The sequence below is a fragment of the Podarcis raffonei genome, chromosome 2 (genome assembly GCF_027172205.1).
Source record: "Podarcis raffonei isolate rPodRaf1 chromosome 2, rPodRaf1.pri, whole genome shotgun sequence".
NCBI lineage: Eukaryota > Metazoa > Chordata > Lepidosauria > Squamata > Lacertidae > Podarcis > Podarcis raffonei.
The window spans coordinates 25,859,235-25,887,026 of NC_070603.1; the positions used below are offsets into that span (position 1 = coordinate 25,859,235).

Genomic DNA, 27,792 nt, shown 5'->3' on the forward strand with positions numbered 1-27,792 from the left:
CCAAAAACCTTAAACAAAAATTATGTGTGAATTGTGAATTTTTTAGGGGTGGCTTGGGGGACCTCAACACGCAAATTGTGGAGAGTATTTCCACCTGTTTTGCACAATGCTGTGCATGGGTTTAAACACTCTTTATTCAACATCTCCCTCTCTTCTTGACTTTTCTCATGTCATGTTCTAAATGTCCTTGTTTGTCTGGTGACCAACACAGTAATTTCTTGTGAATATTCATAAAGTGTATACAAGTCAATAGAAAGAGAGGCATTTATTAGTTGTAAATTCTAGAACGGTAGCTCTTCTAGCGAAATGAAAAAACAACAACAGACAAACAAAAATGGTCCTGTGGGAAATTGATTGTGGCGTTTAAGCAATTGCATCATGATAGAAATAAACATGATAGAAATAAACACACATAAAATTTTACAGTGCTCTTATTTTGTCCCACTGTGAATTTTGACATCAGAAAATCAACACTGGGACCTCTACTAGGCTGGCCTGTACTGGTTGTTTGATTATATTTTTATTTCAAACATCTGATGGTTTCTCTAGTTGCTACAAGGCACCATGCATGAAATCATCTTGACTTTCATGGTGCCTATAATGGAGAAACTATTCAGTTCCTTTCACACCTGAGCAACACTTCAGCTTCATTCTGCTGCTTTTTGCTCTCGATGAAAACCAGACTGATTTTTCTGCAGTTTCATGAATCTCAACTAGTTCTTTCCAAAGCCAAGCTTTCTGATTGGCTATCCATTTATTCCATGATAAGTTGTTTCACAGATCAAAGTATGAAAACAGTATTCTGCCTGTTTGTTTTAGACTTTAGTAATGTGAGAGGGTCCTCCATATTTTTTGTGTGTTAGAGGAAAGGGTACGAGGCAGCTGTTCTCTATTCATTCCTCCACTCCAGACAGTTCATGAATAAATGTTCTTTTCAATGCAATATTTGGACTGTCTCTCATTTTATTTATGTGGGAGCAAAAGGGTGGCGCAGTTTCCATAGCAATAATCCAAAATGGAATTGGAACCTTTTGAGCAACTTGTGGAATGCGGTTGTACAGGTGTTGCAACAGCTCTAAGTATTTTAATTACTATGAAAAATAGCAGTGCCAGAGCAGCTGCCAGTGATTTATAGAGTCTCTCCTGATGGGACAATGCTATTTCTGTAAGGGTGGCAATTCTTAATGGGACGCAAAGTGTTTGGTAAAATAATTTATAATGAATGACTGCTTTTGGACTTGGTTTTAAGTCAAGCCAGAATACCTAATAGCTGGAGTTATGGATAAGGACAATGGACTCCAACCAATGTTTATGAAAGCTGAATTGTAGGGTCCAATACTACAGAGTGGCAAAAATCAGCCCCACAGCTTGCCCTAAATGGGGACTTTGGGGACTGAGCCTCTGCATTATAGCCAGTTGCAGGTGGGATATAGTCAGACCTGTCTGGAATGCAAGACCCCCTCAAACATCAATAGCAGACCATAGCATATCACTAGAGCACATAATGTGCCATGGGCTGAACTCTTCATATTGAGAGATGACTAATCTTTACATGGGAGGGGGAGGAACCTGTGGCCCTTCATATGTTGCTAAACTGCAACTCTACTACAACTTATGCTGGCCCAGGTTGTACACCAATCCTTAGTTTTGCAGTGCATCCAGGTCAGGTCAAAGCAAAGGACAAATTAACTAACATTAAATTAACTAACATCTTATTAGGTCTTGAATAAACCATTGGTCTAATCATCAAAGAAAGATACTTTCAACTTGTAACAAGTCTCATTGAGACAATTAAGCCTTTTTGCCTTCTTTTACAGCTGGCTTATTGGTTTTTCCATGTCTCTAGAGCAAGCATCCCCTGCCCACCCCTTTTGTGTGCAATACAGCTCCATCCTTGCCCAGGAATCTTTGCTCTTTCCTTTGACTTATTCTGCCATTAAGAAAAAGTACCAGTGAGCTAGACAATGGCCATTTTTTTCTTTTTTATTGAATGGGAAGTGTACTTGGAAGTTAGTGAAGAATTCATAAACAGTTCAGGGTGTGTGATTGGAAGAATGCCCTCATAATAGATTTTGATGGGTAAGAACAAAGAGATCCGAGTTCCTGGTTTGAAAAACACCCAAAGTTTCAGTGGCTGTCATTGGGACATAATGGGTCATAATAACGTCAACCTGTTGCTCACTTGTTGACACTTGTGCTGATGCACTTTGCAGATTGGCTTGCAAAGAAGCATAGAGATGTCTGTTCCCTTAAGGAATGTTTGCTAACAATGAGTTGCAAGATAACTTCATCCATTTAGTATTTGTTGGAAGCAAAGATCCCCCCTTTTCTGTTTTCCTCAGGATGCTTTGTGACGTCACCGCCTGCAGCTTGTTTTTCACTTCTTATAACATTGCTGGCCCTTTTCCAAATTGTTTTCTCTTATCTGTGCTTCCTGCACAGAGTGCAAACTCCAATAAACACGACAGTTGTCTTCTGAAGCAGAGAGATTCAAGTGCTACAAGAGCTCCTTGTGTTCTCTACTTAGGTAGTCCTTCCATGGCGATAGACCACTTGATACTCTTGATGTACTCTGTTTCTGAAGAACATAGCCTTTTCAAATCTGCCAGTGGTATCTGATCCAGGTTGCCAAACAAAACCTACAAGCCATGTGTTAATATGGTTTCTATAAAACTAAATAAAATATTCAGTCATTCTAGAGGTGATCCTTCACTTTGAGGACATAGAAAGGGGAGCTATGCCTTCTCACTGTTATTATGTCAATTCAGCAGTCAATTTCTCCCACCTAAAGATAAAGGGCCCCCTGACTGTTAGGTCCAGTCACCGACAACTCTGGGGTTGCGGCGCTAATCTCACTTTATTGGCCGAGGTAGCCGGTGTACAGCTTCCAGGTCATGTGGCCAGCATGACTAAGCTGCTTCTGGCAAAGCAGAGCAGTGCATGGAAGCGTCGTTTACCTTCCCGCCAGAGCAGTACCTATTTATCTACTTGCACTTTGATGGGCTTTCGAACTGCTAGGTGGGCAGGAGCAGGGACCGAGCAACGGGAGCTCACCCCGTCGCGGGTATTCGAACCGCTGACCTTCTGGTTGGCAAGCCCTAGGCTCTGTGGTTTAACCCACAGCGCCACCCACATCCCCTTTTCCTACCTAGTGAGATCTTAATTAATGATATAAGTATATATGTAGGTAAGACTCCTAAACGTTTCTGATGAAGTCTTTGCATCTGCACTAGCTAGGACTGCACATTTAAGCGTGAGGCAGAAGCAGCAAAGAGACTAAATTCATAATTTGGGGTGGCTCTGATTACCTTCATGAACTGAGCCACAGACAGCTTCCGTTTATTGCCTAAATGTGATCAATTGTAGTAGAAATGAGGCTGGGAACATCAAGGACTTCTGGTGCCAGAATATAGGGGCCCTTCAAACAAAGTAATCCCAGTGTGCCCCGTTAACTTAAAATAAGAGAGGTTTTTCATCACACTATTCTGACCAATCATAGAATTGTAGAGTTGGAAGGGTCATCTAATCCAACCCCCTGCAATGCAGGAATCTCAACTTAAGCATCCATGACAGATGCCCAGCCAACCTCTGCTTAGAAACCTCCAGGGCAGGAGAGCCCACAACCTCCCGGGGGAGGCCGTTCCACTGTCAAACAGCTCTCCCTGTCAGAAAGTTCTTCCTGAACCTCCTTGAGTTCTCCATTCCGAGTAAGAGCAGTGGTGGGTCCTTGGGGAAGTAGGCCCTTTGCTGGTTTTGGGGTCCCAGCAAATTCTTAATCTCTGCTACCAGGAGCATCATAGCCTAGAGAAGACAAGGTTTGGAGCCAAAGATAATCCCTGCACTCAGGGGCAGCCAGGGGAAGATCCCATGGTAGCTGGCTACATGTATGAAAAGCCTCAATATTTATTTTTACTTCGCTGTTGAATACCTGAGTTAGGCTGCTGAACTGGACACCTGACTATGTGTGGAATGACCATTTTATGACTAAGCGTCTAGTCCATTCAAACTTGGTGAATGACATGATAATCTTGATAGGACATTGGATGTGTTGGATTGTTGTAGGCCCAGTCTTTCTTAAAAAAACCGAAACAAAACAGGAAGACCATTTCAAGACAGGCTAGAGATTCTTCCATTCACATACAGCACATAAGAGTTTTAAAAAAATATTCTTAAAGGCATAAACTCCTGGCATAAATTCATCTCACTTTGGTGGGACTGTGTTCCAGCAAAACACTTTAAAACAGTTAATCTGTAATAAATTGTATAGACTGTAAAACATTAGGCTGTAACACATTAACTTCTCAGAGATGAACTGTATCTATAAGGAAGGCCAAGAAACTTTTTGTTTCCCAAAACATTCTTCAGGAGTTGCTTAATGGCAATAAAACCACTTCAAGGCCGGTTTAGACTGATTTTTCTTGAGCCTGTTATTTCTAATGCTTTATTTAGATATCCCAGTTAAAGTCCTTTGCGATAAGATCTGCTCACTCATTTCATCATGTTTGCCTTGGAGGAATAAAGAGAGTCTCTGACTGACATAACAACACTATAAAGCAAACCTATTCCAATCCAAAATTAATTAGGGGTGGAGCAGCTGACTTGGTCACCTCCTATTTGCTCACTACAAAGCCAACAATTATATACCGCAGGGCTCAGCAAAGAGATTGTTTTTTTTTAAGAAATAAGTTGGCATTATTAATTATTACATGGGTATCTTGCTTTTCTCTCTCTTCAGGCAGCTCAAGGCTGTGTACATATACAATTTTTACATTTCCACATGCCCTCACAATAACCTTTGCTTGAGCAAGGTTAGGCTGAGAGAAATACTGAAAGGATCAAGGTCACTCAGTGCAGGGATTTGAACCCAGGTCTTCCTGGCCAAGAGCCAACTGCCACATCTCACTGGCTGTGGTGCCAGGCAAGAATTCCATAATATTGATGGAGCACAATCCTATCTGTGCCTGTTTGTTCAGAATTAAGTCCCATTAAACAACAACAACAACAGCAACAATAATTTATTATTTATGCCCCACCCACTCTGGGCGGCTTCCAACAAAATATTAAAATGCAATAGTCTGTTAAACATTAAAAGCTTCCCTAAATAGGGCTGCCTTCAGGTGTCTTCTAAAAGTCTGGTAGTTGTTTATTTCTTCAACATCTGATGGGAGGGCGTACCACAGGGCGGGTGCCACTACTGAGAAGGCCCTCTGCCTGGTTCCCTGTAACTTGGTTTCTCGCAGTGAGGGAACCGCCAGAAGCCCCTCAGAGCTGGATCTCAGTTTCTGGGCAGAACAATGGGGGTGGAGACGCTCCTTCAGATATACTGGGCCAAGGCCATTTAGGACTTTAAAGGTCAGCACCAACACTTTGAATTGTGCCCAGAAATGTACTGGGAGCCACTGTAGATCTTTCAAGACCAGTGCTATGTGGTCTCGGTGGCCGCTCCCAGTCACCAGTCTAGCTGCTGCATTCTGGATTAGTTGTAGTTTCTGGGTCACCTTCAAAGTAGCCCCACATAGAGCGCATTGCAGTAGTCCAAGCGAGAGATATGTAAACATGTATAGGATTGCAGTCAAAGTGTGACCATTCCCATGAAATGAATCATAGTCTCAATCCAATGCTGCCCCCTGTATATATCTGTAAACATATAGAACATGATATTATAAAGGTGATATTGGCAGGCTTTAGAAACTACTATGCCGCTCACATGCCTCTGCAGAAAAAGCAGAGAAATGTTTCTAGAATGGAAAGTGAAGGTAGTTATTACAGCAGTACCTTGGTTCTCAAACTTGATCCGTTCCAGAAGTCCATTCCAAAACCAAAGCATTCCAAAACCAAGGCGTGCTTTCCCATAGAAAGTAATGCAAAATGGATTGATCCATTCCAAATTTTTAAAAACAACCTGTAAAATAGCAATTAAACATGGGTTTTCCTATCTAACAAGATCATTGATCCATAAAATGAAAGCAGTAAACAATGTACTGCAGTCACACAATCAGTCAATCAGTAGCTGAACTGGGTTCCGCAGAGTCACAAGAAAAAGAGAGCTGCAAAAACAAAAACGCAAAATAAATAGCAAAAACAGACAGACCTCAGCATAACACTCGAAACAGAAGTGTGGCACTCAAATTGGAAGAGTAACCTCAAAACAGAGCACATTCGACTTCCGAAAAAGGTTCGCAAACTGGGACATTTGCTTCTGGGTTTTCAGTCTTTGGGATCCAAGTTGTTTGAGTACCAAGGCATTTGAGAACTAAGGTACCACTGTACTGAACACCGTCATGTATTCAAGAAATGTTACCTACAAAACTCCAGCATATCACCTGTAGTTCCATACAGAACTGCTAGGCATAGACATAACAAGGCTGACATCACTCTCTATGGAAAATGTTACGAATACTCAGCACATTAAACAAGAATCAAAGCGAACAGAACCTGATCTGTAACCATGGAACTTCGAGAGCATTTGGCTTGCACATTTGCAAACGAAGAATGAAAACAGTTTAGCATTTTGAACAAACCTTCAGCTGCACAGTGTTTGATGGTAAAAAAAGAAAGAAAAGTTTTATGACCTTTCAGACTGTGAAATGCATGTGTATACTTAAGGCTCCAGGCTCCGCTATGCGAATTAATGTAAAATGATTTATTTTGCCATTGGGGGTTAAGAGATGAAACTTCGAAGCAAATTCTTAGTTTAATATCATGCAGAGCAATTGCTTAAGTAATATAAAAGATCTCAGTTCAGCGACTGTGGACATGGTACAGTATCGTTTGACCAATCCTAGCACTACCATTGAGAAAAAGATTTGCTGTTCTTTCCTTCTCTTACCTTTAAGGCTGAGTGAAATGCTAAGTAGCTGGATCCCAGCATCTGACAAAGGAATATGTGCACATACCTGTGTATATTTTGCAGGTGAAACCAACATACAGTGGTACTTCGGGTTAAGTACCTAATTCGTTCCGGAGGTCTGTTCTTAACCTGAAACTGTTCTTAACCTGAAGCACCACTTTAGCTAATGGGGCCTCCAGCTGTCACTGCACCGCTGCTGCACAATTTCTGTTCTCATCCTGAAGCAAAGTTCTTAACCCAAGGTACTATTTCTGGGTTAGCGGAGTCTGTAACCTGAAGCGTATGTAACTCGAGGCACCACTGTACTGTAATAGAATCTAGCTAAAACTTATGAGAACACTTACTCTGAAAATTGTGTTGCCAAGAAATGCAGGAACTTTTTTGGCAGAAATATATTAATCAGACCTCATTGAGAATGTGTTCAGAAATATTAAAATGACAGATGGATGAAGAGTCAGATAAGGACAAGCGGTTTCAGCATCAGTTCAGGACAAGTAATTGAGATTTTCTTCATTGTGAATGCTTCTCCTTAAATTTTGCACTTCTTTCCTGCCTGGGAAAGCTGAGCTCTATGGCTTGGAAGAAAGTGCATTGCGTGTGCCGCCCTGAAAAGAGAGAAGTGGAACACTGCATCCATTGTGACAGCTTTGGGAAAGGACAGCAGCAGCAAGACATTCAGGAAGAGATGTCAGAAGGACAGAATGGATAGGATGGGAAGCCGTAAGTCATTAGAATACAGATGGGGTGGGATGGAAACATTCATGCTGAGATGTTCCAGCAATTTGTCTGAATGGGATGACCCAACTGGAAACTGTACAAGGGGAATAGACAAATACACCCCCCACCCATGCCATTGTGTTACTCAAATACGGATAAGTAAAATGTAGTTCTAACACCATGAGTAGTATAGTAAAATAATCCTTGTGGGTTTTATTTTGTTTTGTTTTTGCTTTTCTGAGCAACTGTAAAACTGCCCAGGAAATTTTTGATTGAACAAATGCTTTGAACAAATAAATATACTGCAAGCATATTATGCAAGCAGTTTACTGTTAGCAGTGTGTTATGCATACTGTTTCTATAGTTTATGCTTTGCCTTAAAACTTTCAATTTCCATTAGCCCTCCTCCCAAACAAAACTGCTGTGTCTGAGATATCCACTGCCTTCCTCTCTTCCTAAGCCATGATTACCTAGCTCAGAAAGAGTCGGCTGGGCACTCCATGTGACACATTCCATTTCTTCAGCCTGCTTTGCCCAATCCCTGATGGGAAGGACCTGTAAGGCGCCATTTCTCTCTTGCAGTGTTTTCTCTCTCTTCCAGGGTGACCTCTTTCATGAGTTGGGAGGGTGACACGCACCCGCCAGGTGAAAGTGGCACCCTGGGAAATGCTTTTGGTCCAGGCAACTCTGCCTCCTCTGTGATTTTCCTTGGCAGAGGACGCTCGGCAATGGAAGATAAAAGGATTTCTCTCCAGACAGGTAGTTGTGATATTGGAGATCAGTGCAGAAACTAGTGCATCATTACAAAATTCCCTCTGGCAGTGGGGTGCCCATGGGCTGCATAAGAAGTAGTAGTATCTTGGGCACTGCTTTGACATTTGCTTGCACCTCTTTTCCCTGGGTCAAGAAGCGGTGTGGCTGCTCCAAAAGCTGGTTGCAAGCCTGTCCCATGAAAATGAAACCTGCACCTTCTGCTTGGTTTGCAGGGCAGAGAGCAAAACAGAGAGTAAGGCCATGCGCTGCACACGGCACTAGTGAATGTGTGCAGTGCATCTCTGTTCTGAATGTTTAAAGGTAAAGATAAAGGGACCCCTGACCATTAGGTCCAGTTGTGGCTGACTCTGGGGTTGCGGCACTCATCTCGCTTTATTGGCCGAGGGAGCCGGCGTACAGCTTCCAGGTCATGTGGCCAGCATGACTAAGCTGCTTCTGGCGAACCAGAGCAGCGCACGGAAACACCGTTTACCTTCCCGCCAGAGTGGTACCTATTTATCTACTTGCACTTTGACGTGCTTTCGAACTGCTAGGTTGGCAGGAGCTGGGACTGAGCAACGGGAGCTCACCCTGTTGCGGGGATTCGAGCTGCCAACCTTCTGATCGGAAAGTCCTAGGCTCTGTTGCTTAACCCACAGCGTCACCCGTGTCCCTCTGAATGTTTAGGCTGGTTGAAATTCAATAGGTTATGGCAAAGGTTTTCAACCTATTTGGGTCCATGGTTCCCTTAACCAACTGCATTCTTTCTGCTGCACCCCTGTGGGGCTCAGGAACCCAGTTATGTCTCCCCTTGCCTGCAGAGCCAGCAGCCCCTCAACCCTTTTCAAACACTCTCCCTTGTTGAGTGTTCCCTTGGCCTCCTCTCCAATCCCCTCTCCTTGGGGGTCTTCTGGGCAGCTGCAGCTGCTGTCCCTGGTCTCTGAGCTGCCCCCCATCTCCTCACTGCCTTGCAGGGGCCTGGGAAGCACCCCCTAGCCAGCCCCAGATGCATCATTCACCTGGGGAGCTTGTAGCCAGGGCTGCTGCAACAAACAGCTGTGCTGGGAGGCAGAGACCTGAGAGAGCATCAAAGGAAGGAAGGGGATGGAAGAGGGGCAGAGGCCAGTGTTGCCTGTGGCACCCCTGACCAGGGTGCCACAGCACACTGGTTGAAAACCACTGGGCTATGGGGATGTCATTGGACCAGACCCATGATCTATTTGTAATAAGTCTCATTGGGTAGGACAGCTGTGCCTTGCAAGGGAAGAGGGGAAGTGTTGGTGTAGCAAAAAAATACAACTGGGTTTGCATTGAGCCCAGACGTTTGTAGAGTCTGGGGCTGTGCCAAATTTTCATGGCTGTTTTTGGTGGGAGAAGGGGAGTCTGCCTCCCTGTATGTTCTTTGAAAGCCTCCTTTTTCAATCAACAAACTTAGCATTCTCCTGTTCATTGCTGTTCAATGCCACTTTGGCTCACCTCGCCCCTGAAATCTTCTTGCTATGTGATCCAACCAATCAGGGGTCATGGCATCAGAATCATGATGTCACAGCTGCACATGGCTGCTCAGGTTTGACTAAGGCGTCACAGAGACAAATCGGAGGGAAAGCACTGCTTCCTGCCATCGCTCTGAATGGGAATACATTTCTTTTTATCAGTTTCAATCCCTCTACCCCCTTTCAAATGATCACTGAAATGTGACACATATATTTGTGTGAGTTTTTGCACTGGGAAAATTTCAGGGAGAGAGAGAGAGAGAGAGAGAGAGAGAGAGAGAGAGAGTGAGGGGGAGAGAGAGAGATGCATTCTGGATTCAGCTCGGCCCTGGTCCAGTCCTATTTCATCTTTTGTGGTGTAAGAAGAGTCTTGGAGACTAGTTCTAGGGCAGCTTTAATCAGAAGCAGTAGAAACATTGAAACTTTCCTTTGGGATGGTCACATGTTCAAGCAGAGCCTGACACAAAACAAACACAGATTATTTTAATTGTCTGCCTCCTAAAAGGCTGGCATGTTGTATATTTTTAGAGAGCCAAATTTATTTATTTATTTCAAACACTTGTCTGTCTCATCCTCTGTCGTGCTGATGCTTGAAGTGTTGCCCAAAATACATAACTACAAAATCAATTAAAACTCAATCCATGTTTCGTCTTGTTTTGAAGGGGGGGTAATGCATAAAGCATACACATTTTTTTTTAAAAAAATAAACAACAACAACAAACCAAAACAAAACCTGAACCAAAAAAAAAAAAAAACCCAGCAAAAGTTAAAACATACGAAATCAACCAGAACATCAGAACCAAATTTTCAGGAAAACGGTTAGGAGGATTTAGCAAAGTCACAACAATGATTCAGAGTTGAACTGACCTTTTTACACGCAACTTTCTCTGTCTGTCTCTCTGTCTCTCTGTCTCTCTGAGTTTTGTTTTGCTTTCTTGGAAGTATCTAACACTTTAATGCGGAAGCACAAGTCTGAATGGCTGCCAGGGTTATTGTGAAGAGCCTGTTTGTCCTAAATGCTCAATGAGCTGTGGGAGCCAAGGTTGCTTAGCACCCCATAGAATCAAGACCTCAAAGATAAAAAGGCTAGCTTGAGCTGTAGCTTTCTGGGGTGTGGTGTGGACATAAATAAGAAAATTAAGGAGAGCACAGTTTTGTTCCACTTCAGTAATTGCTGTGGCTCTTTAGCTAGCAAGCTCTAGCTGGTACTTGGTGGACGCAGCAGCCCTCTTGGCCAACAAACTGGTGAGTGTATTGGGGACCCCCAGAACTGAGACACAAGCGGCTGCATCGAAACGGCAGGCTTCGTAGCTGGGCTGAATATAGGTTTTAGACCCCTTTGTGGATTTTGCACTGATGAGATTGGGAAAAACTGCCCATATGGATTAATTCTTCCCACCTTCCCACAATAATCAAAAGCCAAGGGAGAATAAAATTGGGATTGAGTATGTTTTACGTGATGCCATTTTGTTCAGGTTTGTAACTCTTTCAGCACCCAAGCTTTGTTTCAAAACCGCAAACGGCAAGAGAGCTACCATGTGTGCAGATGATAATGATATATTTGTTTTGCACGTGATAAGAGAGTGCGGGGACAGATAAAGAGGGGCTTGGAATCACATGCTGCTCCTGAGCTATTCAAGGGATTGCTCCTGAGTGGAGAGAAAGGTTTCAATGTCAAGTCAGGACTGCTCTCACTAGTCTCCAACTGTAGGTGCTCCAAAGAGGAGAAAATTGCATCGGTTCATAGAAGCACAACATGACAAAGTTCCTGGGGGATCACAGGCTGGTAGACTGGGAGAAGGAAGAGGAAATGGGGAATGGAAATCTTGGAGAAGAGCTGCAGTGGTGCAGAGGTACCATTGTGGAAGGACGGAGAAGAAGCATGACATTTCACAGACTTGTGGAATTGTAGAGTTGGAAGGGACCCTGTGGATCATCTAGTCCAACCCCCTGCAATATAGGAATATGCAGCTGCCCCATAAGGGGATCAAACTTGCAACCACGGCATTATCAGCACCACACTCTAAGCAACTGAGCTATTTGTGGTCAGGTACCTGGTGACGCGGGTGGTGCTGTGGGTTAAACCACAGAGCCTAGGACTTGCCGATCAGAAGGTCGGTGGTTCGAATCCCCGCGATGGGATGAGCTCCCGTTGTTCAGCCCCTGCTCCTGCCAACCTAGCAGTTTGAAAGCACATCAAAGTGCAAGTAGATAAATAGGTACCACTCCGGCGGGAAGGTAAACGGCATTTCCGTGCGCTGCTCTGGTTCGCCAGAAGCGGCTTAGTCATGCTGGCCACATGACCCGGAAGCTGTATGCCAGCTCCTTCGGGCAGTAAAGCGAGATGAGCGCCGCAACCCCAGAGTTGGCCACAACTGGACCTCATGGTCAGGGGTCCCTTTACCTTTACCTGGTGACAATGGATGTGTTGTGGGAGCAAGGAGATTCAGATCAGAATCTTGGCTCTTCTGAGAGTGGTCCCTTGTACCAGTGCTCTTCTGCTGGGCTTTGTAATCCCCTTGGGCTCAACTTGCTATTAATTGTTCTTCTTCTCTTTGCTCTGCCCCACCCAGTTATTGTGACATAGCTCCACCCTTTCATGATATCACCCTTGATTGCCTTTATCATGCAACAAGTCAGAGCAGAGCCCCTGCCTTAATCTTCTTGATCTCTTTCTCCACACTTTGGTCCCCTGAACCTTTCACCAGCTTCCACGGCCTGCCCATTCCTCTCTTCACTGGATTCTGTCCTCAGCCTACCATTTGACCTCTGAATTTCGTTTCACCCCCTCTATCCAGAAAGCTCAACTATCCTCCCCACACTGCCCCAATCCCTAATTACATGACATTGCATCTCTTGGTCCGATGAACATGTTAAGTCACAGGCTCACAGTGTGCCTCTATTGGCTAATTTTTGGATGCCTGGTCTTTCCAGTATACTGCTTGCACCATTATTTATAGCATGCTGTTAGTGCTTTTGTACTAGGTTAGTCTTCCTGTGTCACAAAACAGCTTTTACATCTACAGTGATGCTCCTTAGCATTTCCTGTTATTGTCTGAATAAACTTGTTTTGTTTTGTTCCTTCCACTGTGAGGACTTACAAACTTTCACATGCTTACAGCCCGCTCTTAGATCTCTGAATCAGGGCACTTGAGAGTGTAGGGCAGGCAATTGGAAGGGGGAGAAAAGAGTTCAGATGTAAGTTCTAGGAAGAACTAATTACAGTGGAATTTCCCAAACATGTAACTGGTGCCTACTGACATTTTAGTAATAAGAACATGAAAATAGGATCCACATTAATTCCAGCTCACACTCTTGAGCATCTTAGAGAACATCTATTACATTTCCCTCATCTCTAACCTGATCCAAACATCACTACAACATGCTCATATGCTTTTTTTATATAAAAAGAGCGGAGGGGGAGGAGAGAAGAAACTTCAGTGGCTTGTGGCATTTTGAAGGGAACGTTTTCTAGCATCAATGGAATAATCTGTGTAGAGTGTGTCACATATATCCAGTGCTTTTTTTCTTAAAAAAAACATGTTTAAGAGTACTCTCATTTTGTCTCAAGAAAATCACCACTTTATAGTTCAAATCGGGGAAAATAAATACAGTAAATGGACAAAAGATTCACAAAATGTTTAGGGGTATGCATCTCCCTGCGTCCCCCCAGAAAAAAGCACTGCATATATCTTTTATGTAAAATAACTTACTTCCATACTAATGTAATGGGAATGTTGACATTTCCGAAACACCACCATTGATTTTATATTTTATATGGCTCTGTTCACCAGCAAAGAACTTTCCTTTTGTACTAGCAATTATGAAGCTTTGTTTTGCCTTCTCCTGCAGCCTCCTTATTTGCTCTGAGTTGTTCTATTAAACGATAACTTTCCAGCAGCTCCTATATGGTACCTTCCTTGGGATGATAGGAGTTCATATGTAGGAGAGGGGTCATTTTGCATGGCCGCTATGACAATGCTGGCTCATTAAGATCCCACTTTGGGGTAAAGGTTATCTTAGATTATCTACGGGCTTCTACACCATTGTTCTGTGATGATTCTCAGTTTGGCAGATGTTTCATACTTTATAGAATGCATCTCATTGTTTTTAATGTGAGCGGTCTTGGGAACATATATATCCAGAAAAGCCATATACAGTTTCTGAAATTAATAAAGATGCCAGAATGAATCATTTCTACAGAACAAACAATTCATCTGCTTGGTGCTATGTGAAAGAACTGCCCCACCTGATTGGGGCTGCCAGTTTTAACATCACTTGCTTGTGGGTTGATGGACAGGATGACCTCTAAAGTTGCATTGTCAGTACAGAGAGTGGCAATTGCTTGTTCAGTGACAGTGTGTGTGTGGTCTTGATTCAGCAGGCAACCCCACAAATTAGATATGAAGGTTTGTTGGGTTTTATATTTAAAAAGTTAACAAGAAGAAGACAAAAATCAGATGTCCACTAGACACATCCCTGTTGGTCTCATTCCATAATCTCATGAATCTTTCATTACATAATGGAAATTATAGCCTCCTCTAAGTTATATTTCTTTCCAAAAATAACATCCCATGCCTCTGCTAGTGCTGGAAGTAAATGTTGTACAAAATGGGTAGAATTTAAAAAAACAATGAAATTTTAAACAATTTAGAATATGTTGTAAAAAAATCTTACATGTTGTATCAGTTTTTTTCAACAAAAGCCTAAACCTTGTTTTTGTTGCTGTTGTGATGATAATGATGATGGAATAGGATGTCCCTATTTTCATCGGAGAAATGTTGGAGGGTATGCTGTTCAAGATTGGCCAGGACCCTGAAAAGGAGCAATCCTCTTAGAAGTCATTTTCCTGCAGCAGGAAATACCCTCTGTCCCAAACAATGGAGTGCCTTTTATATACATGTTCTGAATAGCTAATACCCAATGATGCATTTTCTAACTTATAGAAATGCAAGTCTTGAAATGACCAATTAGCAATTTCGGTTATACAAACACACTACGAGACAAATGCCTTTCAGCTGCTATGGCCATTCACTGTTGAATCAGCTAAGCACTGCTGGTTGAAATGTCAACGAAACAGCCTATTAATTATAATTTTTAAAACTACTTGAGAGTTCAGGCCACATTAAAAGAAAACGGGCTACATTAACACAAAGTAGTCAAACCTGATCCTCTGATTGTTGGTGAGGTGCCTTTTACCTGTTATTCAATGTGCTGTTATATTACATCATGTCTTGCTTAGAACCGCAAGAAACTCATTTACTCTTCTCTGCCAGCAAGAGCTGGAAGTGAGGATTGGTGTTTTCTGTGTTCCAAAAGCTGCATGTAACCCATGAGGTTCCTTGGGAAAAGAAATCTGGAGAGAAACAGTCAAGTTCTCTACTTCTGGCAAAGGGGCGAAAATGTACATATATTGATTAGACATACAGTAGTACCTCGGGTTACATATGCTTCAGGTTAAAGACGCTTCAGGTTACAGACTCCGCTAACCCAGAAATAGTACCTCGGGTTAAGAACTTTGCTTCAGGATGAGAACAGAAATTGTGCTCCGGTGGTGCTGCAGCAGCGGGAGGCCCCATTAGCTAATGTGGTGCTTCAGGTTAAGAACAGTTTCAGGTTAAGAACGGACCTCCGGAACGAATTAAGTACTTAACCCGAGGTACCACTGTATAGTATTTGGTTGTATGAACTCATGATTTGGTTAAGGGTTGGTGAGGCCTACAGTTGGTGTGGCATAAGAGCCACTCACACAGATATGGCAGGACAAGTTTTTAGGAAACAGTGTTTCCAACTCTTGGTATTGACAAAATCCTGAAAATATAATGATGATCAGAATATCTACCTAATAGATATCTAGATGTGGTGGAGAGGAACTTTAGCCATGAAGCTCCTTAGGGGATCATGGGCCAATCACTTCCTCTCAAGGTAGCTTACCTCACCAGGTGATTTATACTCTGCTCTGTTGTTTTGTTCCAGGGGATTAGCCCCATGTCCCTTAAAAGGTTTTAAAAGTAGACCACATAATGGCTCCAGGAATAAATAATAGAGTGCTGAAAACAACATTAAAATACTGAGTTTAGCATCAACAATAAAATATATTGAACTCCTTAGAGAATGGAAGACACAAATAATGCTGATCTTTTTTTTTAACAAATGTACACATAAACACACATTTCTGGATTTAGTGTATCTTTTAATACTGGGAGACATCATAAACTTTTTTATGGGTGCAGATCTGAGCAAGTGATCTTAATCAAATCAAATTTGGGCTGGAATCCTAAACCTATCTACAAGGGAGCAAGCACCCTTTAATTCAGTAGGATTTTGCAAGTAAAGATGCTTAGGATCAAATGCTGTCAGTCTCCACTTCTGACCTTAGTGCAGAAATTGGTAGCTACATCTTCATGTCCCATCTAATTTTGGAGGTCAAATCAGTTGAGAGCAATGGTCCCTTCTGCCTTTGGAGGCCATGGATCTGACTGCCAAAGGAACCAGCTGCAGTCAACTTCTGTGCACTCCCCCATCCTTCTGTCAATCATCATTGGCCAAGTACCACCTCCTCCTTTTTTTTAAACAGGATCTGGTTTCAGTTAGATGAATTAAATGGTACTGTAGGCTGTTCTAGTGTGGATGACAGCACCGTTGCATGACATTCAAGTCTGCATAACAGCCTCCTGCTCTGTGCTATTTATGTCTTTCTTTCAAATGTTTAATAAACACTTTTATATTGACATATTAAGGCGTCTCTATTGAGACCAATCCAAGTAGTATTTTGCTCCTACTAAACATAGATTCCAGCTCATTTCAAGCATATTTATATTCCCATGTTCAAACTATTGTACTTTACTTTGATCTATTTTTAAAGCACAGAAGAATAAGGCAAATTTCAAAATGAAGGGGCAACTGAGTTCTCTGTTTCCTTTCCCCAAATCTCCCCACTGGTTCTTGAAGTTGTTGCCACCCTTTATACATGCAGTATAAGGACCTCCTTAAATGGAAGGAATTACGCAACTGGTCCATACATGTATGGAGAAGAGAGCAACAAAAACTCACTATAGAAGGATATAGGGTGCAAACCATTTTTACATTCCACTAACTTTCAAGTATTTTATTGTCTAATATTCTGTTGGGAGCTGCCCAGAGTGGCTGGGGAAACCAGCCAGCTGGGTGGGGTATAAATATTATTATTATTATTATTATTATTATTATTATTATTATTATTAATCTCACTTGTCTTGCTTTCTACAAAATCTAGCATTCTTGTGTGGGCTTCTTTCCTAATCTTAATTTTTTAAAAAATATCTATATTCCCAATGCAAGAATAGCATGTTCACACTCCCAGTTTCCAATGGAAAAAGTACTAAGGTTTATTTAAAGCTGTGTACACACCATACATATGCCACAGTGTATACAAAGTCCTACTGCAAAGGAAGGCAGGGAGGAAAAAACGTGTGTTGCAACAATTCATTTCCAATGTTACTGTAGCTCTCCATCTAAAGCCACCATATCTTTACATGGTGACAAGGCCACAGCTGTCAGATTGTTTTCAACCAGAATCTGTACAGGGTAAATGGTGGGTGGTGCAAGTGGTATGTATTTCATTCATGAGCATCTATGGTATCGGTATCTTCCATCATCTATATTTCCATTCATGAGCATCTATATTTTTGTTAGATATGAACCGTTGGTTCCATAGTTATTGGATTTCCAATAACCGGAAGGCGTCCAGTGAATCTTGCATAGCAAGGTGGTCATCTGGGGCAGCAGTGGCAAACAATATGCATTTAAAAATGAAAATTAAGATTATGCACAGAGATAAAAGGCTTTGTCAAGAGGAGTGTCTAGACAGAGCAGCAAGTGAAGATGGAAACACAGGACAGAAGCATTTGTCAAGGATGCTTTACATCGGGGTGGGGAATCTCTAGGTCTCTCTGGCCCTTGGGACTTTCTCCAGGCTATACCCCCTCCCAGACCACACTCTCTCTTTCAAGGCCACAGCCTTTGCCTCACACTTTCTTGAGTGCCTGGCTCGAATGTGTCATTGAATTCTGATAATGCATCTTGCTTGATTGTTAAAGGATAAACAGGGGAGTCACCATGTGTGTCGAAACTAGCCTACAGTACAAAAGAAAAATTTATATTCATTGCTCTCCCCACTTTTGCCTCTGGCCTCACCCCCCCCCATTGGCATGTGGTCGCTATAAGGTTTCCCACATGGGAAATTGGTCCTTTGATTGGAAAAGTTTCCCTAAACCTATCTTAGATAATCAATCTATGTAACACACAGGCTACGGAATTGTGTTCTGCATTGAGTAGAGATGCCTGTCTCAGTGCAGAAGTTCACGTTTAGTGGCTTTTCTAGCTCTGTAATTTTTATATCCGTTCATCTTAGGCATGTAAACTGTTGGATGAATTCAGAGATAGATGAGCAGAACTTTGCTCAAGCAACAGGGGACCTCCGAAAAATCCATCTCAGAGGGTTGATGGAGTCTCTGGAAGAGCATGTGATGGGGATAGAGGACTTCAGTGCAAGACATCTCTGAATTCAAGTCTGCATATTTCCCCTCTCCATAAGTTCAAGGTGTCATTTACTAAAACCAGATGCAATGACCAAAAGGGACAAAGCGATAGATCCAGTCTTGTTGAATCACCATCCCTCATAAAAACCCATGCTGACAAATGCCATTTCAAAGAGATGCATTTCCCAAAGGCCAGGAGGAATTCCACAATTTGAACATTGTCATTCTAGTGTAGACTTTTCTTTACCTTTTACAGCTAATATGAATCCCACTGGAAGTAAACATTGACCAACTGGGTGCAAAGCTTGAGACTTCTAAGTTCATTGGGCACCCTCAGAAGAGGAAGGAGCCCATTTAAGTCAATGGACCCTAAGGGCACTGAGCTCTTAGGTCTGCTGATCTCAATGGGATGTCAGCAGGACCCATGAAAGCAAAAGTTTATCTCCTCACACATAGAGTGTGTATCTGTGTATACATACCTGAAGTCTTTGGAGCACAGCCTCTGGTTCCATAGAGACCTGGGGAAGTGAAAACTAAATTCACATTCACATATAGCCAATCAGAGAAAGGGCTTCATTTGAGATGCTGCCTGCTGAAACAAATTTATTTTTCTTGAAAATGAGTAACCAGTGGATGGTCCGATTTCAAAACAGGTCAAAATGTTCCAGCTCTTCACATTTCTTAGTCTCAGAACAGAAAGTCTCGCAAGGTTACACAACTTCACTGGGAAAGGATGAAACAAAAAACAAAAAGCACTAAAGCTCATTCCTACCCTCACTGATGAGTACTGCGAAAGTGTGATGCGACTACTAAACCAAAGCTTGAGTCGAATTCATTGCATGCTTTGGAGATTACAGAGGGAATGCCCCCCATTTCAAGCAAAGTCCCAGGCTGTTTTCTTTTTTTTATTTTATTTAATCAGATTCTCAGAACAGAAATACTTTGGAACATAGGTTTCGTGCTGCTTTCTTCACTTTTTCCCTATGACCAGATTCTTGAAAAATTCAAATTTCCCACTTTCTGCGGTGACTAGACAATGGCATCACAATGGCTCTTTACAGGAACTGCAGGTCTGTGTCAAGGCCTTTTCCAATGACAATGCTTCCACGACCAAGACATGTTTCTGTTTTCAAGACAGCACAGCAGCTTGGTTTTACACAGACTCTCCCAATTCTAAACTGGTGATCTGAGGGCAACATCTTAGTGCTGCTGCAGACCCTACAGCAGCACCCAGGTCAAGATCAGAGTGGAAGAGAATGGCAAACAAAATTTCCTGTTCAATTAGATCATGGATGGAGAAGCCAATGTCCTTCAACTCTCAGTGCACCCAGAGCAGTCATTTCATGTCTATGCCACAAACAACAAATCGTCACGAGCCTTCCCTTCATGTAGTCTTTCTCCTTTCAGAACAGAGGACTCAATTTCAGTAGACAGTTCTCTTGTTTGAAGGGGCTGTCTGGTCCAAATCCAGTTTAAAGAACCATAAGAAGGGAGGGCAGGGATCACGGTGTGATCCACCTGTCGTATGCAGGTACACAGGTTGCGTGTTCACAGTCCTCCCTACAGTGGGATGTACTGCATTTCTCTTTTCTCTTTCGTGTTTTATTTTGCAATTTTATGTTGCGAACTGCCCTGTGATCTTTGGGTGAAGGGCAGTATGCAAACAACACCACCACCAAAAATATTTAAATCCTTACGATTGTTTCTAAGCTTGCATCGATACCAGTGCCGGATTTACGTGTAAGCAAAACAAGCTATAGCTTAGGGCCCCACTCTCTTGGGGGCCCCAAAAAAAATTAAAGGGAAGAAACCCCTGGATGTACATTTCCAAAATACAGTGGTACCTCGGGTTAAGTACTTAATTCGTTCCGGAGGTCCGTTCTTAACCTGAAACTGTTCTTAACCTGAAGCACTACTTTAGCTAATGGGGCCTCCTGCTGCTGCCGTGCCCCCAGAGCACAATTTCTGTTCTCATCCTGAAGCAAAGTTCTTAACCGGAAGCACTATTTCTGGGTTAGTGGAGTCTGTAACCTGAAGTGTATGTAACCTGAGGTACCACTGTATTAGATAATAAACAAGTAAAATGAAACCTACGTACAGCAACAATGGCAAATGGCTTTATATACATATTAGGTCCATAAATTACCATATAGCATCTATTCAACACAAAAAACAGTGACAATTTTTTTTGTAGACAAAGGACAGCTGGACATATAAAGGGGCCCATTACCTTAAGTAGTTTAGGGCCTCATCAAACCTAAATCTGGCCCTGATCTATACATATCAATCAGCATATGCATATGCTTTATGAATGCCATAGAATCCATCAAAGAATCTTAGAGTTGGAAGGGACCCCGAGGGTCATCTAGTCTAACCCCTGCAATGCAGGAATCTTAGCTAAAGAATCTATGACAGATGAGCATCCAACCTCTGCTTAGAAACCTCCAAGGAAGGAGAGTCCACAACTTCCCAAGGGAGATATGTGCCCTCTTTTCTGATACATTTCCTCTATTTTCATGATGCACAGATGCCTACCCTATATATCCCATAATACCAGAGTGATTGTGAGCAGACGGTGCAGAGGCTGCTGGTGTGCTGGTGAGGCATCACAGAGCTGCCATTTCAACACTGGCATTGCAGTTACAGTCATACCTCCGGTTAAAGACGCTTCAGGTTGAGCGTTTTCAGGTTGCATTCCACGGCGACCTGGAAGTAACGTGACGGGTTACTTCCGGGTTTCGCCGCTTGCGCATGCGCAGACGCTCAAAATGACATCATGCACATGTGCAGAAGCGGCGAATTGCGACCCGCACACGTGCAGACGCGGCTTGCGTTCTGCTCAGGTTGCGAACGGGGCTCTGGAACGTATCCTGTTCACAGCCAGAGGTACCACTGTATTTATTTGGACACTGCAAGGTCAGGGCTATCTGGGTGCATCAGCGGAGCCAATTTTTCATTGCTACTAGTGCAGCTTCACAGTCCAAGAGCAAGCCTTATGCAGAATGGGATGTCAGGCGAGGAGAAGCTTTGATGTCCCCCTTCGGTTGCTGAGTAACCTCAATATTGCATCTCTAGCCCATTTCATGACATTGATGCAAGATTTCCCCATCATATACTTAGGCTAAATCTGCAAGCATGGATCTGATCAGTTTGTTGACTGTGCACCATGTTGGAAGTGAACCCCAACACAACACTGTCCAGTCATAAGTGCTGTCAGATTTTAAAAAATACTGTAAATATGAACTGGTAATATTATTTATTTCCGATGTTGCATGATTTGGCAGGTACTCCTTGGACCCAAACAACCATTGCAGTTGGCATACCCTGCAAGATTTCTCCGATGAAAATAGACACTCTATTCTATAAGAAGAAGAAGAGTTTGGATTTGATATCCTGCTTTATCACTACCCTAAGGAGTCTCAAAGCGGCTAACATTCTCCTTTCCCTTCCTCCCCCACAACAAACACCCTGTGAGATGAGTGGGGCTGAGAGACTTCAGAGAAGTGTGACTAGCCCAAGGTCACCCAGCAGCTGCATGTGGAGGAGCGGAAACGCGAACCTGGTTCACCAGATTACGAGTCCACCGCTCGTAACCACTACACCACACTGGCTCTCAACAACAAAAACAACAACAATTTTATTATTTATACCTCACCCATTTGATTGGGTTGCTCCAGCCACTTTGGGCGGCTTCCACCTTATATAAAAACATAATAAAACATTCAACATTTTAAAAAACCCTCCCCTATGCAGGTATCTTCTAAAGGTTGTAAAGTTACTTATCTCCTTGGCTCAGGGTTCTCATAACGCCAAACATACCCTCCAACATTTCTCCAATGAAAATAGGGGAAAGCGGGACATACTGGGATCAAATCAGAAACTGCGACGGCTTCTGTAAATCCAGGACTGTCCCTGGAAAATAGGGACATTTGGAGGGTCTGAGTTGACACTCCTCCAGGTGTTCTTTTTGTTGCGCATTCATGATGCTCTGTGCTCTTGTTACCATTGGGGTTGTCACCCATGATTCTGCTTTCAATGCTGTTCGCCCCTGCAAAATTATAGGGTGGTCACACTGTTTCATTTTCAACCGGTTGATACCCGGCTGAAATCACATACCTTTTTAAACAAAAATAAAAAAATGTTTTGGTTTATTTTGGTCCTTCTTTAGCTCCTCTGGAGAACAATAATGTGGTAGCATTGAAGCAACATAGCATAGCAGACTAAGGCAGAGTAAATCCACTACTAATGCAATACTACTGTGCCAAGAACATGTTGCAGAACAGCCACACAAAGGCAGCAGTCTGGAGAGGCCCTCGGTCTCTTTCATTCTTGAAAAGCCCATCATAAATACTTATTTTGAGATTTTCTTTCCATATTATTGCCTGCCTTGTCCTGGATTCCCTTCCAAGACAATTACTCCTTTTAGCTGTGGCTCAGGCCAGCATTACATTTGTTCTCACATAAGCTGTTGTCTGACCTAGTCAATATGGGGAGGGGGAGGGGGGAGAAAAACAAATTATAACCCCAAGCATGTTTTTAAATGGGAGATTACTGGCCTTTGGTTGCAATGCACTTCCTTTTCACACCTCTTAATGTGCAGCTCCTTAAATCACCACGACGCTTTCCAGTTGCTGTTTGTTTTTCAAAGACAGCGTATTAAAATGTCGGTTCACGAGAGAGCAATGGATGAAAAAAAAAATGAGGGGGGAAAAATGGCGAGGGGTGTTTTAAAGCTGCAGTTACAGCAAGTCATATGAATATTTCCAATAACTGTGTTCCAAGAAGTATTTTTGGAAGCATGAATGTTGTGTTTTTTAATGAAGGCCATATTCTGAGGATACGACACCATATGTCACAATCATTCTTCGACCAAAAAAGTAAAAGGAAAGTATGCTAGGCTTTAAAGTGTTTTGGAAAACTGTCTTTGCACGGCTGTCATTACTTGTGTGGTAGAGGGATTCTTTGTTTTTTAGCACATCCTAAATGAGATGTACTATATGCCTCATAGGACAGAGCCTATCCAACTTGCTGCTTGGGTAGAAAAAATGATAGCTCACTTGTGATTTTCCTGGGTGACCCTTAGGGCAGCTAATCTGTGGTTGATGTAGTAGAACAGGCCTTGGGGCCACAGTGATCCATGCGACAGTCACCACCGGCTTGACTACTGTAATTCGCTCTACGGGGGGCTGCCCTTGAAGCTGACCCACAAACTCCAGCGGGTGCAGAATGCCGTGGCGAGGCTCCTTACGGGGTCCTTGCCGCAGGATCACATTCATCCAGTGCTTTACCAACTGCACTGGCTCCCAGGGTCAGGTTTAAGGTGCTGGTTTTGACCTTTAAAGCCCTATGCGGCCTAGGACCCATGTACGCCTCTCCTGGTATGCTCCGCGGAGGACCTTAAGGTCCACAAATGACAACACTTTGGAGGTCCCAAGTCACAAGGTGGTTAGATTGGTCGCAACTAGGGCCAGGGCCTTTTCAGTACTGGCCCCGACTTGGTGGGACGCTCTGTCACAAGAGACTAGGGCCCTGTGGGACTTGACATCTTTCTGCAGGGCCTGCAAGACAGAGCTGTTCCGCCTGACCTTTGGTTTGGACTCAGTCTTTGGTTTTGGACCCTTATGTTTCCCTCCCCTTATGGTTTTGATCTATCGGCTACTATTAAAATGAGGCTGCGTTTTAAATTGGTTCCCCCCCTTTTCTCCCCCTCCCCCCATTATGTTTTTATTGTAATTTTACTGGTGTTAGCCGCCCTGAGCCCAGCTCTGGCCGGGGAGGGCAGGTATAAATATTATTATTATTATTATTATTATTATTATTATTATTATTATTAATCAACCTATGGCCTTTTAAACTGTGTGTGGAGTTATTGTTTCCGTTTGTTACTATCAGGTATTTTTGTGTTTTTATCTCGTAAACTGTCCTGTGCTTCTTGGATGAAGGGTGGTATATGTACAGTATTTAATAAATCAATCTCTCGTGAACTCCCATCATCAGTGGCTTTTGGGCCATGCTCCCAAGGCTGATGGGAGCTACAAGGAGCAGACAGAGCTGCCAGACCAGAATGCAAAGCCTCTTGTGGCTGTTTTCTCCACCCTGGGCCCCCGAAATGTTCACCATATGGGCTGGATATGCTGAATGGAGCTGAATGAATGAGGTGGTCCATGGAGTGTACCGCTTCAAATTACATGTAAGGGGCTGTCACTTCTGAACATCTGCATTTGCAACACCCTCCCATCCAACACCCCACCAAAGACTTCTGCAAATGGAAATCTAGCACACAATGGAGAAAGGTTCTAGCCCAGGCCTTTGTCTGCTGTGTTGCTTTTCAATTCATAGGTAGAAAAAACACAGGGGAGCACTAAGAAATTCAACGTCTTGCCTGTAACCTGTGGTCACGCTGTACATTTTGCCTTCTCATTCAGCAGTAAGTGTCAAATTTCCCAATCTGCAGCAGTGCACCCTCCTCATCCATGCTAACCACGCACACAGACACTGAAATATATGCTTTTGTATTTACTTAGAGGCAAAAATATGAAATCTTTTCTCTTTGGTTTCATCTGCAGGTTATAAATGAAGAGAGCAAGAGCGAGACCAGCTGGTGATTGGCATCTTTAATTGCATCTTCTGAATTAATCACACAGCACAGATTAAAGAAGCATGGCTGAGCCTGGCGAGAAGCTTTTAAGTGTGGAAACGAATAAACTCAGACATGCACACAGCTACCAAGACACAACTTCGATTGGGATTAAAAGAATGCAAAAGCGATTTCTCCAGAAAGATGGAAGCTGCAATGTGTACTTCAAGCACATCTTTGGGGAGTGGGAGAGCTATGTGGCCGACATTTTCACCACATTAGTGGACATTCAATGGCGCCATATGTTTGTGATCTTCTCATTGTCCTACATCCTTTCCTGGTTGTTCTTTGGCTTGGTCTTTTGGTTGATTGCACTCCATCACGGTGATTTATCACTTGATGAAGGAACGACCCCTTGTGTTGTCAGTGTCCATAGTTTCACGGGGGCATTCTTATTCTCTCTTGAAACCCAAACGACCATAGGCTATGGATCCCGTTGTGTCACCGAAGAGTGTTCTGTCGCAATCCTGATAGTTATCATACAGTCAGTGTTAGGCTGCATCATTGACACATTCATCATCGGTGCTGCCTTGGCCAAAATGGCCACTGCCCGGAAGCGAGCTCAGACCATCCGCTTCAGCTATCATGCCACGGTAGGCTTAAGAGATGGCAAACTCTGTTTGATGTGGCGGATAGGTGATTTCCGCCCAAATCATATGGTAGAAGGCACAGTGAGAGCCCAGCTCTTGCGGTATGTGGAAGACAGAGTGGGAAGGATGACAATGGAATACAAGGACTTAAAACTGTTAAATGATCAGATCATTGTTGCAACCCCAGTGACCATTATCCACGAAATTAACCAGGACAGCCCATTGTATGATATGGACAGGAAGGCTCTTGCTAAAGACAACTTTGAGATCCTGGTTACATTTGTTTACACTGGAGATTCAACAGGGACATCCCATCAGTCAAGGAGTTCATATGTGCCTCGAGAAATCCTTTGGGGGCACCGGTTCAATGACGTCCTGCAAATGAAGAAGAAGTACTACAAAGTCAACTGCCTCCAATTTGAAGAAACCACCGAGGTTTATGCCCCTTATTGTAGTGCCAAGCATCTAGACAGGAAGGAGCAAGAATACACCACCTTGGAAAAAGCAGTGGATGGAGAACCTGGAACGTCATCTTCTTCTTCTTCCTCTTCATCAGCACCAGCACCAGCACCAAGATTAGGACTAAGAGCCCGGTCCTTTAGTGCTGAAGCATTAATCATCCACTCTGAAATTTCTGAAGAGTCAGCCAAAACTTCTAACCAAGTCAATGTTATGGAGGTGCCGTATGAGAGAGCGCTGGTGACTTTAAGTAGAATCTCAATGGAATCCCAGATCTAACAATCTGTTGCAATGGCTGCTCTTGACTTTGCAGCAGTTTTCAAGGCGCACAAGTTATGGACCTGGTATCCTCAAATCATAAAACGGAAGAACAGACTCGTTGACACTTCATCGAGACTTCGGTCTAGCTGGTTTTCTTGTTTTAGTAGATAATGCTGATATTATTCATCTTCTTTAAAAAAATCCTTTTTTGCAAACAATAGAATTTTGTGCCCTCGTATTTTTTAAATAGAATGCTTAACAATATTCAGCATCAATACTGAAAGTGGAGGATACCTGTTGATAAGAATTTCAAAGTTGCTTTATCACTGAAGCCATGAAGTCAGATTATTTGAGTTAAAACTGCTTCAGGACCTTATAGTCCTATGGTTTAGGCGCATTAATTTTGGATTGTTCAGTGTGACTGTCTTTTGGATTAATGTACATTTCAGTAAATTAAAAAATTGCAAAATAATTAATTTGTGTGCTGCAGCATAGCTTGGTAGTCTATTTGCCAAGTGTACCCTAGGCCCACATCTCATTCAAGTAGCTCTTTTGATTGTACAAAGAGAAGTTAATTAAACTACTTCACATTTTGGTTTATTTGTAAAAACTATATATATATATACACACACACACACACACACACACACACACACTAGATTTTTCTATGGGGGATTAGGCTTTCTCAGAATTTTCTTTTGCAATTTCTAATAAAGTATTTTGAATTCTGCCTAAAATATGTAAAGAATAATTCTTACACAGAGTTTGAAAAAAGTAGCTAGCTTTGCCAAAGCCATTATGCAAGGCACCTTATTTGCCTCCACTTTCTGTTGATCAGTGATTTATTTGCTACTAGACATTACAAAGATGTAAGGCCTATCACACTCAAATTTATGGCTTGTTTTCATTTAGTTACTTTCATTTCTTTTCAACTACCTAATCATTTCATGTTGAAGATATGTTTTTAAATTGTTCTGCATATCTGGAAAGATGATTTGTAACTTAGAGATAACGATGTGCTAGCTGGTGTACTTTTTTTTTAAAAAAAGAAAATAATATATAAATATATTTCACCCAACTTTTTTTGATTCTCTCTCACTTTGTTCTTCATTCCTAAGTACACAGATAGATCAGACCAATATTCTTTTCTTTTTGTTTGGAAATTGCATCCTTGAACTTTTAAGTTGAGGGATCTCAGTTTTCCCTCAGTGCATCCTCATTCTAGGTTCAGATAACCCTGTTGTTGTAATTGGACCTTGCTGCCTAAACAGATTTCCGAGTCTCCCTTGGTTCCATGGTGTGTTGTATCCTTCCTTAGGTTGTAGCCTTCCATTCTGCAACTGGCAGCCCATGGACCATGTTATACTGTCAGGGGCTGGACTGAGGAGGAAAGGTGGAGGCCGCCCCTCTTCTCCTCAACCTCCCCGAGAACAGGAGGACAGTATCAATATGGAACAGTGGTTTTCAGAAGGACATAGTTCAGAGACTGCAGAGGGGAAAAGCTGGGAGAAGA

General features: G+C 42.7%; 1 protein-coding gene across 2 annotated transcripts in view; it reads left to right on the plus strand.

Annotated features, from left to right (window-relative positions):
* The window catches only part of KCNJ16 (potassium inwardly rectifying channel subfamily J member 16), a 43,831-nt gene extending 16,472 nt beyond the window's left edge, over positions 1-27,359 (plus strand). The window contains exons 1-2 of one of the 2 annotated variants that reach the window (XM_053375415.1): positions 10,903-11,058; positions 24,899-27,359. In XM_053375415.1, the coding sequence (XP_053231390.1) occupies positions 24,993-26,297 (1,305 nt within the window). In that variant the 5' untranslated portion in view covers positions 10,903-11,058; positions 24,899-24,992 and the 3' untranslated portion in view covers positions 26,298-27,359. Of the gene's footprint in view, positions 1-10,902; positions 11,059-24,898 lie in introns of those variants that run through there. The other variant, XM_053375416.1, reaches the window with a different exon arrangement.
* The last annotated feature ends 433 nt before the right edge of the window (positions 27,360-27,792 follow it).